The sequence below is a fragment of the Mustela lutreola genome, chromosome 12 (assembly GCF_030435805.1).
Source record: "Mustela lutreola isolate mMusLut2 chromosome 12, mMusLut2.pri, whole genome shotgun sequence".
Taxonomy (NCBI): Eukaryota; Metazoa; Chordata; class Mammalia; order Carnivora; family Mustelidae; genus Mustela; species Mustela lutreola.
The window spans coordinates 32,610,900-32,626,324 of record NC_081301.1 but is presented as its reverse complement, the minus strand read 5'-3'; the positions used below and the strand labels follow the sequence as shown (position 1 = coordinate 32,626,324).

At 54.7% G+C, this 15,425-nt stretch overlaps 2 protein-coding genes across 8 annotated transcripts in view; both read right to left on the bottom strand.

The window, feature by feature from the left end:
• The window catches only part of CORO2A (coronin 2A), a 53,441-nt gene extending 46,833 nt beyond the window's left edge, over positions 1-6,608 (bottom strand). Inside the window, exon 1 of one of the 2 annotated variants that reach the window (XM_059142098.1) lies at positions 6,481-6,608. The gene's annotated coding sequence lies outside the window, so the exon portion shown is untranslated. Of the gene's footprint in view, positions 1-334; positions 640-6,480 lie in introns of those variants that run through there. The other variant, XM_059142099.1, reaches the window with a different exon arrangement.
• A 4,842-nt stretch (positions 6,609-11,450) lies between these two features.
• The window catches only part of TBC1D2 (TBC1 domain family member 2), a 51,453-nt gene continuing 47,478 nt past the window's right edge, over positions 11,451-15,425 (bottom strand). For 5 of the 6 annotated variants that reach the window (XM_059142094.1, XM_059142091.1, XM_059142093.1 and 2 more), the window contains 3 exons: positions 13,505-13,690; positions 12,628-12,749; positions 11,451-11,993 (listed from right to left, as the gene is read on the bottom strand). In XM_059142094.1, the coding sequence (XP_058998077.1) occupies positions 11,786-11,993; positions 12,628-12,749; positions 13,505-13,690 (516 nt within the window). In that variant the 3' untranslated portion in view covers positions 11,451-11,785. The remainder of the gene's footprint in view (positions 11,994-12,627; positions 12,750-13,504; positions 13,691-15,425) is intronic. The other variant, XM_059142092.1, reaches the window with a different exon arrangement.

Here is a 15,425-nt window from a genome sequence, read left to right as displayed (position 1 = left end):
TGGTTGACTTCCATCCCACTCACAACCCAGCTGGGACATCACCTCCTCTGGGGGCCTTCCCCACCTCCAGCCCCACCCAGGCTAGGTTAGCTGTCCCTCTTTGAGGGCCACAGCTCCTGGGCTTCCCTATCAGAGCTGGAGCCCCCCGCCCCCCTCCCGGCTGCACACCCTTGCAGACGGTGCTGGGTCTGGTTTCTCTCCATCATTCCCTTGAGCACAGGGAAGCCTCAGTAGATGGCTGCTGGCATGAAGATCGTTACAATCATCAAGGCAGGAAATAATCTCCCCACTTTATGGATGAGAGGAAGGGGCAGAAAGAAGGGACAGGACTTGCCTACAGAGCACGTTTTAGGCCAGATGCGGGCTCCCTCCTTGGGGGCGTGGCTTCCTTCCTTCCACTGTCTTTTGCTGTCTGCAATCTTGGACTGCAGGCCACTGCCCCAGGTTCATTTCTGTCTCCTCCTGCACTGGCTGCGCCTACCTGGTTCAGCCAGGTGTGAAGGGGCGTGTCGTGGAGGTGCTCTGGCTGGGGCAGGCTCAATCCCCCAGCCTGAGCCAACACCCCGGGGGGCAGCCTTAGGGACAGTAACAGTAGCCACCCATCTATTGAGCACCTCCGTGTGCCGGCACTTTCCACTTACACCTCACTTCATCCTGCAGCTGGCACCATTATGATGCCATTCTGCAGGTGGGGCGGGGTGCGGGGGCGGGGAAGACCCGGCCCAAGGCTCACCTGGTAGCCGGCTGGGCCTGGATGCCGGGACCACATCCCTAGCAGCAGGAGGCCCCAGGAGTTTGCTGGCACCAGAGCCAGAAATAAATGCACAGTCAGAGTACAAGAGACAACTCCCAGGGGGCCTGCAGGCCTGGCAGGGCCCCAAACTCTCGCTCCCTGTCTCCTGGCCACCTCCCACCCAGGGCCCACGGGAGGGTTGAGACTCTTGAGCTCAGGGAACCCACGCCTGCCCCAGCAGCCCGGCCCTGCCCGGCAGGCAGCCCAGCCCAGCAGTCCTGCCTGTGGGTGGGGTCACGACACTTGCCAGCCCCCTGCAAACTCTGGGCTCAAGGCCAGACCGAAAGCAGCTGCCACATCAACCCTGCACAAGTTCTCAGCATCCTATTTCTTGTCAGAATGAGACCTCACCTATCTGTTCCCAACTAGGTGAGAGATGCTCCACAAGGCCCTACCTTTCACTGAGCCTCGCTTTCCCCATGTGTGAGCTGATGCTGGGGCGGGGTGAGTGCGGGGGTGTGGCTCACGGGAACCCACCAACTGACATTCCAGGTAGCAGAGCACAGTGATGAAGACGCTGGAGACTGAAGCCTGATGACATGGCTTCAGGTGGCTGACCCTGTGCAAATGGCCCAACCTCATCTGTGAAATGGGGGAGAACAGGGTTCCTGGGAGGCTCAGTTGGTTAAGTGGCTGGCTGCCTTCAGCCCAGGTCATGATCTCAGGGTTGTGGGATGGAGCCCCGCATCAGGCTCCTTGTTCACCAGGAGCCTGCTTCTCCCTCACCCTCTGTTTGCCACTCCTCCTGCTTGTGCTCCCTCTCTCTCTCAAATAAGTAAATAAAAGCTTTAAAAAAAAAAATGGAGAAAATAGTTGAAAAAAGGCGAAGTAAATATGCCAAAATATTTATAATGATTACCTGAGATGAAAAGAGAAGATACAGATAATTTATTTTCTGTTTTCCTTTTTTTCTAAATTCCCCATTACCATCAAGTATTTATAATATAAAAAAAACTTTCCCTGTACACTAACTTTATTGAGATATAACTTACATATAATAGAATACACTCATTTTTCTTAGAAAGTAGCAATAACAATGAGAGTATCTATCTTCCACCATGCTTTGAGGACTGAATGGGTTAATGTATGTCAAATCTTAGATGGTTGCCTAGAGCAGAAGTGCTATTAAGTGTTTGTTCAATAAATAAGCTAAGACCAGCCTGGCTTCCTCCTCGTGCTCACCTGGCCTGGATGCCCACCCCCCGTCCTCATTCCCAGCACCTACATCCACTGGGTCACTGCCTGGGTCCAACTCATCCCCCCAGCCTGGATTATTTCCACAACCTTCTCTCTGCAACCCAGAAGACACACACTGACATCAGATCTGGCCATGCCCAGGCCATGTCCCACGGCTCCTCACTGCCCTCTACTAGAAGCCCTGGGTCCCCTATGAGACAGCGTCTCATCTCAACAAGCTACCTAATGTCTCTGTATCTTTGTTTTTTTTTTTAACTGAAAAAGAGAAGTAAAAAGAGTACCCCCCCCTCGGGGCAGTAGAGTAGAGCTGGCTCAGTCAGTAGAGCACACAACTCTTGATCTTGGGTCACGAGTCCGAGTCTCAAGTGTGGCATGAAGTCTACTTAAAAAGGGGGGGAAAAAAGAGCATCCCCCCCCCCATAATGATGCACAGGGCAGGGTCCAAAATCTGACCACCAGTGGCACCTCTTACCCATCTTCCCTGCCTTCTCTGTCACTCTGTTCTCGCCCGCTCTTCCGTGAACATGCCAGGCATGGTCCTACCCCAGGCCTTTTGCACTGGCTGTTCCCTCCACCTGGATGGCTCTTCCCCAGAAACCAGCCCAGCAACCTTCCTCACCTCCTTCAAGACTTAGCCCAAAAGTCTCCTTCTCAGTGATCCCCCAACCACCCAATTAAAAACTGCAACCCCATCCTTCCACTCCCCTTCACATGCCTGGAACGTAACTCCCGTGTTTTATTTGTTCCACCCCATTTATCACCATTTCCCTTTACTTACTGTTTATTGTCTTTTCTTCCCTATCAGATCGGAAGTTTCTTTAGGATAGATTCTGGGGGTCTATTTTATTTACTGTCAAGACTGCTGCCTCCACCCCAGGAAATACCGAGCACAATGTAGCTGTTCAATAAAAGAACAGCTAAATGACTAAATGAATAAATGTAAAGCACTTAGGACAGAATCAGGCAAGTGGGAAATACTCATTGTCATTAGTATTTTATTAGTATTACTGATTTTTCAAGGTGAGGATCTCATGCCCTTCCTCCTTGACTTTTCCAAGCTTATAATCACACTTTCCTAGTCTCCACTGCACCCTGCCAATCTCTCAATTATGGTAAGGGAGCACAGGGCTCTTTAATTATATCTTTTTCCATTCAGACTGAACTGAACGAAACTGCCATTTCTTGTTAAGTCAAGAACAGTCAGATATTGGCCATTTCCCACAGTTTAACCTAATATATTTCTCATGTCAACCTGCAGGACCCTAGGAGGCACCTCAAGTCCTCGTACACAGTAGATACCCAATAAATGTTTGTTCACAGAAGGCAAGCCACCTATTCCTGGCCCTTCATACTAGGTCTGATTGCAAAGCACCTCTAGTCTGGTCTGAAGGAGGCAAGGAACAGCCTATAGCCTTAAAATAACAAACAGAAGATCCTGCTGCACTATTTTCTGTCTTCCTGAAAAATCTCTGTCCCCTGATATCTGGCAAAGAAAAATAGAAACAAAGCCACACTCCCCTGTACAACAATCCAGCTTCTGGCCATCTGGAACTAACAAAAGTCAAAAGCTGAATGAAGCCCCTTCCAAGGGAAAAAGAATAGCTGCAGTCCTCTAAGAGGATTTGTTTAATGATGGGGGAGGAAGGCTAGAACATTCTTTGGTTATCACCATGTTCACTGTTCCAACACAGGCTTCAGTTACAGAGATCTGTTAGGTCCTTAAGGCGGGTTGTCAGAGCTGAAAGAAATTCAGCAATCATTGACTCTATGCCATTTCACAGATGGGGAAAGTGAGGTCAGAAAAGGAAAGGGGGGGGGCACCTGGGTGGCTCAGTTGGGCATGCACCTTTGGCTCATGTCATGATTCCAGGGTCCTGGGATGAAGAAACATGTGAGGTCTGCTTCTTCCTCCCCCTTCCTCCCCCTCTCCCCCTTCCTCCCCCTCCCACTCATGCTCGGGGGCTCTCTCTCTCTCTCAAATAAATTTTTAATTAATAAAATCTTAAGAAAGAGAGAAAGGGAAAGGGACTGAGCCAAGGTCACACTGTGGGGTACATGCAGAGTTCATCCTGGATGTATGCCTAACGCCTACTGACTTGAGTCGTGAGCTTTCCTCTTGACCATGCTGCTTTTACGGCAGCCTGATCCCAGCAACGGAAGCTTTAATGCTACTATTTTTTAAGCTGCGCTTTTCAAATGAAATACTTATTAAACCTCAGGTAAAACACCAAAAGCGTCACTACATGAAAACTTGTTATAAATAACAGCACTGCATTCATCTTCCTCTATAGTTATTTCCTTAAGGTAAAGTCCTCAAAGGAAGAAGTCTAGGGGCAAAGGGCAGTTTGAATCATTTTCCTGGACTCTTGTAACAGGCTACCAGATAGACCTGCAAAATTAAAGGCTGCTGGAGGATCCCCACAGCCTTGCAGCAGGGAGGTTTATCCTTTTATATTTATTTTTGTTCATTTTATAGGAATAAATACAGACCACTTTCACTTACTATATGGTATGTGTCTTCCAACAAATAAACAAATACTCTGGTCTTGCAATCAGAAACCCGGGGCGTGGCTGCTGGCTGGCGTGTCAACTTGGACAAGTCATGTCCCCTCTGGGGCTAGGGGATGCCTATCTAGACAATGAGGGGGTTGAAGCGATGATTTCTTCCGCTGCCTTTCAGCTTGGACATGCCATAATTCCACAGTACATTTTCAAATTATTAGGATAGGATGACTTTATAATAGCCAGAATCTACCAGGCCCCTAAATCAGGCCAAAATGCTGAGCAGGAAAACAGATTATACATATGTGGAGATGACAAGACACTTAGGTAGCACTTAAGCGTGTGTGTTAGAGCTACGTTCGAGGGACAGCACATATACTTAGTCTGCTTTTACGAGGGGGTAATAATACTCATTTGTGGTCTAGCTCCAGGTTCTGTGAGGCTCCACCATAACCAGAGGGCACAGTCATGGCCACACTGCCAGTCAGATCAAGAACCCCAGACTTGCAGTCAAAGGTAATTCACCCCCCAATAAGTGCCCCCCCCCCAGCCTCTGCTCACATCCCTCTGATGATACAGAGCTCACCACACGCCCAGGCAGTAAGAAAGCTCTTGGGTGAGGGCAGGTCACGAAACAGACAAGAAGGCCCAGTCTTGGTTCTCAGAAATTACTCCCTCCATCAGGGCAGGCAACAGGAGAAAATGAAGAGGCACTGGAGGCAGGAAGGGGCTGGAGAAGGGCTCCTACCGCTCCTCCCCTCACCCCAGACCTCTAAGGGAGCTGCTAACCCAAAGGCATTCTGAAATACAGGAAGTGCACATTCTAGCCCTGATGCGGGTGGGTTCTAAATGAGCCCCAGGCTCACTACTACTGGCTCTGGGGCAGACACCTCAGCTCCTGCCTCTTCCCTTTTCTCCCTTTGGCTCTAGCCAGAGAAAGAGTGCTGGGTTTGGAGCTGTTCAGCCCGGAAGTGAGCAGATTTAAGGGACCTGATGATTGCCCCAGAGTGGAGGAAGATGTTGTATGTGTGCCCAGAGCAGGACCAGCAGCTTCCAGCTGAGTGAGATCCCCATCATAAGAGGTGTGTAATGGGAGCAGCCAGACCTTCCAGAGGGGATCTTACTGAGCCACTGGGCCAGACACCACAGGTTTTTTTGTTTTTTGTTTTTTGTTTTTAACCCTGAGAGCCTGGAGCCACAGTCCCTTAGACACGTGCTCCGTCCCAGACCCAACCCCACCCAGACACAGCTCTCTTGGCACTGTCGCCCCTCTGCGGTCCACACACATAAACCTGATCCAGCCCTATCATGCTTGGAGGGGCAGGGAAGGGGATGAGGGTGTCCGATACTATGCTCTAAAACCTGGTGGGTTCATGGGTCTGGTCCAGGCAAATCTGCAGCTGACGGTCCCTTCACTCCCAACTCAGGGCTCCCCCAGCAAGGCAGACTTGGCCGGCCGGCTTCGAGGGCCCTACCCTACATGCCTAGGGGACCCCGGGTTGTTGCCCCCTCCAGTTTCCCGTACCTGGAAGCTGAGGCCCTGCAGGCCACCCAGTCAGGAGGGGGAGCGTCCAGGGTCCCGCGGGGGCACGCAGGCCACCGAGTGGGGAGGGCTGTCGGGACCGCCTGGCCACACCCAGCGTGAGCGGCCCTCGCTGCGGGTTGGGGTGGGCGATGCAGACAGTACCGATCCCAGCCCCAAGCCGTCGGGAGCCTGGACCTCAGCGCGGCCTCTCTCAACGGCGCGGAGCGCAAGGGGCCACCCTTGCGCCCGCTATCCCAGTGAGGAAACTGAGGCCTGGAGAAGAGCGGTGCTTTGTAAGGTCACGCGGGGGTGACGGAAGCCTCGTCCCCCTGCGCCCCGCCGGGTCCCCCGCGGCGCGCCTAGCCCTGCATTCCGCCCAGGGCGCTGCAGCCGGGAGGCGCTGGGCGCACACACCGCGCGCACCGGGAAGGCAGGCACCGCTGGCAGCGCGGGGCCGCCCTACCTTGATGACGACCGCGCAGGTGGCGGTGGCGGTGGCGGCAGCGGCGGCGGCGGCGTCCGGCTCCGGCTCCGCGCTCCTCACCGCCCGCGGAGTGCCCGCGCGCAGCGCCACCGCCTCCTCCCGGCGCAGGCGGGGGGGGGCGGGGCCGATGGGCGGGGCTAGGGCCGGGCACGAGCCCCGCCCGCGCGCCCCGGGGCCGAGGGGCACCCCTCCTTCCCCACCCTCTCGACCGCGCTCCTGGCCCCCGGGACCGGTCTTGGGGCGGGCGCACGCGCACAGAACAGGCGCTCACAGCGCACACGCCGCAGTGATTGGGGCGGGCCGCCCGGCGCCCAAGCAGAGGCTGGGGGAAGCGAACCCGCAGCTCCCTTGGGGCGTGCCGGGGGGCAAGGAACTCGACCTCCCGAGCCTCCCTTCCTCCCCTGGCCAAATGGGAACAGTGACTGCTTCCGCGTCCGAGAGTGTTGGAGAATTAGACGAGACGACTTAATCTACCGGCCTGGCAAAGTGCGCGCGCAGAGCCGGCCACGGGAGTGGCGCTTGGTAAACCCGGGCTGGTAGAGAAATTTCCGAGGCTTCCCAGTCGGCAGGGAGGAGCAGAGCAGGGAGGGCAGCTCAGTAACGGGGGACTCCGTTCTCTCAGGAGCCAGGAGGGGGCGCTGCCGCCCGGTCTCGCCGGCTCTGGGGTCCTGAGCACACTAGGCAATGGGAGATGGGGAGATCCCTCCTTTTAATAATACGGCCATCTCACACTTACTGAGCCAGGCACTGTTGTAGGCACCGTAAATGCATTACCTCACTTTACCGTCACACAAGCCAGTGAGGTTACACTATTACCTATTTTACAAATAAGAAGGCTGAGACACAGGTTAAGCACCTTGCTTGAGATCGCACAGCTAGTCATCAGCCCCAAGCAGCACGGCTCCCAAGCTCAAGCTCAGAGCCACTTCATCACACCACCCTTCTTGAGAAGAGCTTTGTTTTGTTCAGTTGTGCATCTCGGAGCACTTAGAACAGTAGCCAGCTCAATTCTGAGTGAATAACAGAGCATACTATGTACTTTACGTATATTATTTCATTTAATCCTAGTGACCCTTTTATTTAGCTGCTATTATTACCCCCATTTTACAGGTAAGAATATTGAGACTTAGAATGGCTAAGTAAGTCGGGGTTCTTGAGTATCTCCTTGGAAAGAATAACCAGGGTCAAATTCTGCACCTTATTCGGTGTTCACTGGGCCACTCCCCGCACTGAGTCCCCTCCCCGCTCCCCATCCCTCCTGTGCGTGGTCCTCAAAGCCCCGCCCTCCCCGCTCAGACAGAATGTGAGCTTCAAGTATCAGCCTGAGTCGGGTATTTCATATTTCAGAAAAGCAGAGAAGTCAGAATGTTTTGAGAGTTCCTTATATTTAACGGCTCAATATCGCCTTTATTTTTAATTACTCCTGGGGGTGGGTGGGCACCACCACCTTTCCAAGGCTAAGCTATCTGAATGTCCTAATTCACCTGGGGCTTGGGCCAGTATCTCAGGTCCGTCCCCACAACCCCCACAAACTCCGTTCTATGAGGAAGTCTCTTCCTACAGCATCTCCCATCTGTCTGAACCAAGGCATCCTTCCTTCCAGGTTCGCCACCTTCCCAGGAAGCCTTCCTCCGTGCCCAGTGGGCGTGCCCTCCCAGCCTTACAGCTGCATCTTGTCCCCCTGCGCCATGGTGGTGGATGGCTGGGACTGTGTTGGGGAAAGGGCAGTTTGGCAGGGACCTTTGGGGGCCACAGGCATATGGACTATTGGGAGGCCATTGGAGGCCTCCGCAGTAGACAATCCAGGACCCTTTCTGGGGATGCTGCATGAGTGCATGCCTGTACACCTGTGTGTGTGTGTGTGGGGGGGTGTCTTTGTTCTCCTGCCTCTTCTCCCCCCCTGGTCCTTTTCAGGAGGGCTACCTGCCCCCCTCAAGCTTATGAATTGCACATTCTGAGGCCAGAGCAGGGATGACCTGCCCAGGAGCCCCTAGTTAGAAAATCACACAATAGGTTTGGCCTCAAAGCTGGGCCCATCTGCCAGTATCTTCTGTTGGGTCTTGGTTGAATGGGACAGACACCCCTTTCCTTCCCTATGTGTCAACATGGCCAGTTTTGTCTAATCTGCCACGTGTGGATCAATGCCATGTGCAGGACGAGATGTGTGTGAGAAGGGTGGCAAATTCTTCACCTACCTGCCCGACATGGAGCTTTCTGGGTACCATTGGCCTGTGTCCTGGGAGACTGAACGAAAAATGAGGGCACAGCAATGCCTGGGGGGTGAGGTTCTGAGTGCGGGGGATGTTAGTGGAGTACAGGCATTCTGTAGAAGTCAGTGTGCACCTCCCACTTTGAGGCGGAGGTGGGGGCGTCTTCCAAAGTGCCCTTCAAGCCCTTCCTCCTCCTTTGAGGAGTCCTTTTGGGGGACATTGCCCCAGGGAGGTTCCCTGGGCAACTCCTGTCCCCTCCCCTATCCAGTGCGGCATGGATGGCAGCTTGCTGGGGGCCTAGTGGCTGAGAGAGATGCTGTGAGCTGAGAGGTCCCATCCCCTGGGATAGGAGGGTGGGGCTGTGAGGAATCAGATCCTCCAGCTCTAGAAGGCCGCAGCCCCTGGGGATGGGGGGCAACAGCTGTGGTGCAGGCCCAGGAATCTGACACCACGGGTGGGCCCCAAGTGCCCTTGGGGAAGAAGGGGGAGGAAGGGAAGGCAGCAGGAGCCACAGACCTTCTTGAGCTGGGACAGCCTCCACCCCCACCAGTCGCTGTTACAGCCTCCCTGTCAGGTGGATGCCTCTTCCATTTTCCTTTGCCTGGAGCTCTCCCATGGGGCCCTACACCCCTCAGGAAGCTAGAGGCCAGGTCTGTTCCCCCCCCCCCCCATCCTTTGGTGTTTTAGGCTCCAGAGGAAGCTGAGGTGAGCTGGAATGAACCCTCCGTGGTCTAACAGTTAGCACCTCTAGGGCTTGAGCATGGCTTAACCACTCAGTGGCAGGCTGTGTGACTTTGGGCAAGTTGGTGAACCTCCCTGAGGCTTCGCTGTCTTGTTTCTAAGCTGAGCGCAGCCTGGAGTGAGCACTGCTCTAGGACAGGCAGTTCTGATTCCCGGCTCCAGCTCCAAGCATCTCATTTCACAGCTGGAGGAAGCCGGACCAGGGCCAGTCCTGTGGTCTCCAACCTGCACCCCCCCACCCCGCCCCCGGTGTATCAAAATGCCCCAACCCCACAGGCTGTGCAGCACACAGCACCAGCGTTCTTTAAGAGCCACTTAGGTGATTCTGTCGTTGGGCCAGGTACAAACCAGAGGTTACTGGGGGCTGAGGGCTGGGTCAGCAGCAAATCACCACCCCTTCCCCTAGTCTGGGAGGGGCAAGGTGGAGGCCCTGAGCTGTTGGCTGAGCTGCTTCTCCTCCGGGTGGGGAGGGGAGATGAAAGGGGTTAGAGGGAGAAAGGAAGGGTGGTGTGAATGGGCAGGAGAAGAAGGGGAGAGATGAGGGAAGGAGGAGAGGGAAGGAGAGGAAAGAGGCAGGACACAGAGAGGAAGCAGGGGAGAGCTAGGAAGGGGAGAGGGGGTGTCATTTATCTGACAGGCCGTGTCTGATCTGGGGTTGTTTATTTTTTGTTGAGGAGGGAATTTGAATTTCAAGGCTGGACCTGAAGAACCTGAAGGTCATCTTTCCTGGAGCCTTGGGTCTTTTCAAAGCTGACTGGCTGACGTTTCACCCTGCTAGTGGTGGTGCTTTACTCTGCGCCAGGCACCAGCGTTGTGTTCTTTAGCCCTCCTGGGAGCTCCAGAAGGCTGGCCTTGTCTCCTCAGCGATGCCCTTAGGGGTACAGCACCCAGCCTGTTAGGGATGCAGCTAGGACTCCCGCAGGCTGCCTTCACACTTCACAGATGCCATTTGGCGGTGAAAGGATCTCAGTAGATGTAAATGTTTAGGAAAAATGAGGAAGGCTGTTAAGATCCTAGGTGGGGTGCTCACGGCAAAGCCGGGGCCCTGGGCCCAGGCAGCAGCCTCTATCATGTGGGAGGAAAGAACTCTGAACGTCTCTTCCCCAGAGCTCTGTGGGGCACGGTGTCTGGGAACTGGGTGTCTGGTGCGCCAACACCTCAAAGTCCCAAGTGTGTGGTCTCCTTCCCAGCCCTGGACAGGAACCTCAGATCAGAACTGGAAGTTCCCATGCCAGAATCCCCCAGCCCTAATCCTTCCTGCCGAAGACAAGACAACCCTCAGCCAAGGGTTCGCTGAGAAATGAGCAGCCAAAATCACTTGTGCAGTCTTGACCCCGGCCTTGAGGGGAACGGGGAGGCCTCTGACTGCTGAGGAAGGGTACAGAAGAGCCCAGAACCACTGAAACCGAGTTCCTGCACACAGTGGGTGCCAAAAGAGCCGGTCCAGACTTGGCGACAGGCTGTAGCTCTGTCCCTCTCACCATGTTTTCCTCACCCTCCAGCCACTCACTTTTCAGAGAGGAGGGGACTCTTCTTGCCTGGGCCCATGAAGCTGGGAGAGGGAGATCAGGCATCTGGCACCTGACCCAGGGCTCTCTACCCAACCCCCACACCAAGTTCCTCTTGGCACCAAGTTCCTCTTGGTGTGGGCAGGGGTTTTTCCCTCAGAACCCCTCTTTCCAAAACAGGCTATGAATGGAAAGGAGCGCATAGGTGCAAGGCTCAGGAAACGGGCTTCAGTGGATGGGAGCTGGACCTGGGACAAAAGCAGAACCAGCACTGGAGAGGGGCCATGGCCCAGGAGGACACCCCTGAAATGCACAGGGCCCTTGCTCCTCAGGAAACCAGGAGGGGGTGGGCCCTGCAGGGGCACCCAAGAAACAGAACTCAGGGATGTCCCAGGCTGGGAAGACCCTAGTGATGGGACACCATGGGGCCCTGGGCCTACCCAGGAGGAGCTGGTGACTAGGAATCATTCAAATTCCAAAGCCTGTCAACTATTTCCAACATTTGCATTGTTTTATATAGATAAAACTTAGAGAATGTTCAGGTTACCCTATAAGACAGCATTCTTGCTTGTCTATGTGCTAAAGTGCTCTGTGGAAGAAGAGAGAAAGGGGTAGCATCCCTGGGTATGTGCTCATGAGTCCCAACCAATGGCTTCACAGCAGACATTGTTCTGATGGGGAGACTGAGGCTGAGAGAGGGGAAGGGACTTGCCCAGTGTCACATGGTGCTGGGGCTCATGGGCCAGACCCCTGTTCCATGGCCATCCTCCTTGAGGCCTGACAGCCAAAGGGGCGAAAGGGCTTTGGAAAGGGCAGGTGGCCAAGTCAGGCCTCCCCCTCCCCCTCGTCCTCACTGGTGCAACCCTCTGGCACCGCTGGGCCTTGGGAGTTCCGAGTCTCCAAGTACTCGGCCTTCAGCTGTTCCAGCTCGCGCAGCTCAGCCTCCAGCCGCTCCCGGTGGGCCGTCCGCAGCTGCTGCAGCTGCTTCATAGGGAAAGGGTTCATGTCGTTGAAGGCGATGTGCATCAGTTTCCTGGGGGGAGAACACAGTTAGTCCAAAGCCAGGGCCCTGCTGGGTCTGCATTCACTGGGCCTTCCCGGGCACCCTGCCATTCGTTCTGTCCATGTGGCTGAGACTCACCTTCAAGGAAGGAAACAGTGAATAAGAAGACAACTCCCAACCAAAGTGATGTGTACTGAGGCAGGAAGAAGCTTAGGGCTATGGGAGTTCTAACTCAGTAAGAAAAGGTTTATCAGGGAAGGCTTCTTGGAAGAGGTGACATGTGAGCAGAGTTTTAAAGAACGAGTAGGGGTTGGCCTGGCAAAGATGGCAGCGGTGGAGGTGACAGGGAGACATTCTAAGTAGAAGAAAGTGCAAGGCCAAAGTCCCAGAGGTTAGTGTCGAGCCAGGAACTCAAATAATTGTTTGGCAGGGAAAGGTGGGAAAGAAATGAAACTGCCTAGAGGCTTGAATGCCACGGTAAGGGGCTGACAGACCACAGGGCAGGGAGATGTCCCTAAAGGCTTCTAAGCTGTAATGGAGAATCAGTATCACTAACAAATTTCCATTCAGCGAACACCTGCCTACCCTCGGCTATGGGTCCTGGGGTGCATGCGGGTGGTGGGAGTGCCGGGTAGGCAGGGCGGGGGCGGAAGTGGGCTCTCACTGGCTGTTGCAAATGGTCTTGGTGAAGAAGCGCAGGTACTGGTAGATCTCCAGGGCATCTTGCAGTCTCAGGATCTCCTCCTCATTGTACTTGAAAATGGCCAAGGCATAGCGGAATATCACCTGGGGGGCAAAGTGGGGGCTCAGGTGGGACACGAGGGGTGGGGCCTGGGCAGGTAATCCCCAGGGGGAGGAAAACCCCTGTACCCAGAGGTTGAAAGCTTGGGTGCGGGATGGCTGAGGGGCAGGGGAAGACAGCGCAGTGTGGAACCTGGGCATGGGGACTGAGTCCTGGCTCTGTCCTGCCTTGTCGCAGGGCCTTGGTTGAGGTGCTACCCTGTTGGCCCCAATACTGTCTTTATATGCAGTCAAATAGAGTAAAGCAGGAGTCAAACAGAGTAACAGATCTGAAGGTGCTCTGTACACTGTGGTACGTTATCAACCACTATGGGGAAACTGGGGTGGTCACAGGGAGGCCTGTCCAGGGTCTCCTAGAAAAGTAAGAGGCAAAGCTGGGACCCTACCCACATGTCAGACTCCCAATAGGGGGCTCAGTCCAAACAGGAGGAAGAGAAGGAGGGGCCCGGGTGACTGGATAGGCAGTAGAGAGAACAGGGATGGGCCTCCTGGATCATGGCCATGCCTCTTCCCTAGGGAAAGGAAATCCCCCCAACTTTAAGACACATCTTCAGAGGCAGAACCACCCCTTCTCCTTCGTGTGCAAAGCACTTTAGTTTACAAAGCCATGCTCTCAGGAGAGGCCCTCAACAGCCCTGCCAGGGGAGGACTGTCTTCCCATTCTCTGGGGCAGAAGGGAGACCCAGAGGGCTGCAGGGCTTTGCTCAGGACTGTCCTGCTTACCCCCAGCAGGGCCCCACCTTGGTGCCCTCATATAAGAAGGCGTCCCAGACCCGGAGAAGGATGTTGCTGATGAGACTGTCTGAAAAGACCACGAGGAACCAGTTGAAGGTGAGGAAGGAGAGATCCACACGGTGCTGCCCCAGGTGAGCCATCAGCCTGGGCAGCTTCTCCAAGAGGAGGTCCTGGAGCACCCGCTGGTCCACCTGGGAGTCAGAGAGAGAGGGCTTGTCGGGGGCCACCCTAGAGAAGGGGCTGCCTCCCTCCCTGCCTGCCCTTCCCACTCAGTCCTGGAGTTATGTCCCCCAACTCCCACCACCACCCCGGACCCCACCACCCCTGGCCCCAAGCAGCACAGAGTGCCTGGAGGAGCTGGGGACTCCCATGGCCAGGAGACAGGCACAGCGACACAGCACCCTGCTGCTTCCAGCACAGGCTGGCAGTCTTCTGGGCTGGAGCATTGGGCTCTGGGCCAGAGGTCTCTGTGGGCTAAGTTCTTAGTGGTGTTTTGGCCCATTTACCCTCCTGAACCCGAAGCCAAGCAGGAATTCAGACTTGTATTGGCTGACACCATGGCTCCTTCTGTCCCTCCATTTTGGGCCTGACATAAAAGCTGTGCACTGCACCCAGCTCAAGACCGAGGGTGATTCACTGACCCTAAGATGTCACAGAACCTGCCGAAGGAGTCACAGATTTACTGATGTGATGTCTGGGATTTATTTCAAGATCACCAAAGCAGGAGGAGTGGGTGGGAGTAGAGATGGAACAGCAGTTGGGTACCTGGGTTGATAATTATTCAAACTGGGTGATAGATTCATGGAGGTTCATATATGATTTTCTCTATTTTTTGTACATTCAAAGTTTTCTACACAAAAAAATGAGAAAAAAACTCTCCCAACAACCCCACACCACCACACTGGTTATACAACACACTTCAATTTTGGAGACATTAAAGCATGACCATAAAATATGGAACATTTCCCAGCCTGCCTTGCAGGGAGAGGTACCATGTGACATAGTTCTGACCAATAAGGTGTAAGCAGCACCTGACAGGCGGGAGAGCTATGGGAAATGGAGCCCGTGCCTGCCTTGCACCCTCTGCTTCTTCCAGCCTGAACCACGGCCACAGTGGCAAAGGTGGTACAGCTGTCCTGTGACCCTGAGCAGGGGGCTGAAAGCAGTATGTGAGTGACGGCAGAGCAGTGTGCTTGAAGGGGACTTCAGCTTCGTCATTCTCAGGGGAATGGGCCACCCCTTGAGCCACCATGAGGTTGGGCCTCCTTTTCTGTTTCATCACCTATTCCCTGGCAACTCCTCAGTCTCGATCTCCGGCCCTGACCTTCCTCCTTCACATTCGTCACCCACGTGTCCACTGACCTTCCTGCCCAGGTGGGTGTCCCACAGGGGCAATCAATCAGTGTTGGGCGATCATAACAGGAGAGGAACAGGGTGGGTGGGCAGAAAGTGACTTGGTAGGTTCAGGGTGGGAAGTAAGAAAGTCCCCTCTGCATGGCGCGTCTGCATAAAGCAGACAGTGTGGGAGCACCAGGGCCCGGGCGAGGGGTGAAGTGAGAGAGGACATGGGAGATCAGAAATGGCTTCACATTTACACCTGTCAACAAGCCCAAGAAGAAGTACTCCCACCCCAAAGCAGACAGACTGTGGGTTCAGAGGTGGGAGGCCACAAGGCCATGCAGCTGGCAGGGGGGGGTGGGCTCTGGATCTAGCTGCACCTGACTCTCGGGCTGGCTGGGGCTCAGAGTGAGAGGGCAGCGCAGATCGAGGCAGCTGTGCTTCTCGGGAGACTGTGACGAGCGTGTGCAGAGACTCGTCCCCACCTCCCACCCTGAGTCCCCCTTCCACCCACCTGACCTCGGTTTTGAAATTCTTTACTGGCAAAAAGCAAGAGATTCTAGATTGTCTTCTCCTCCCCCCGCCAAG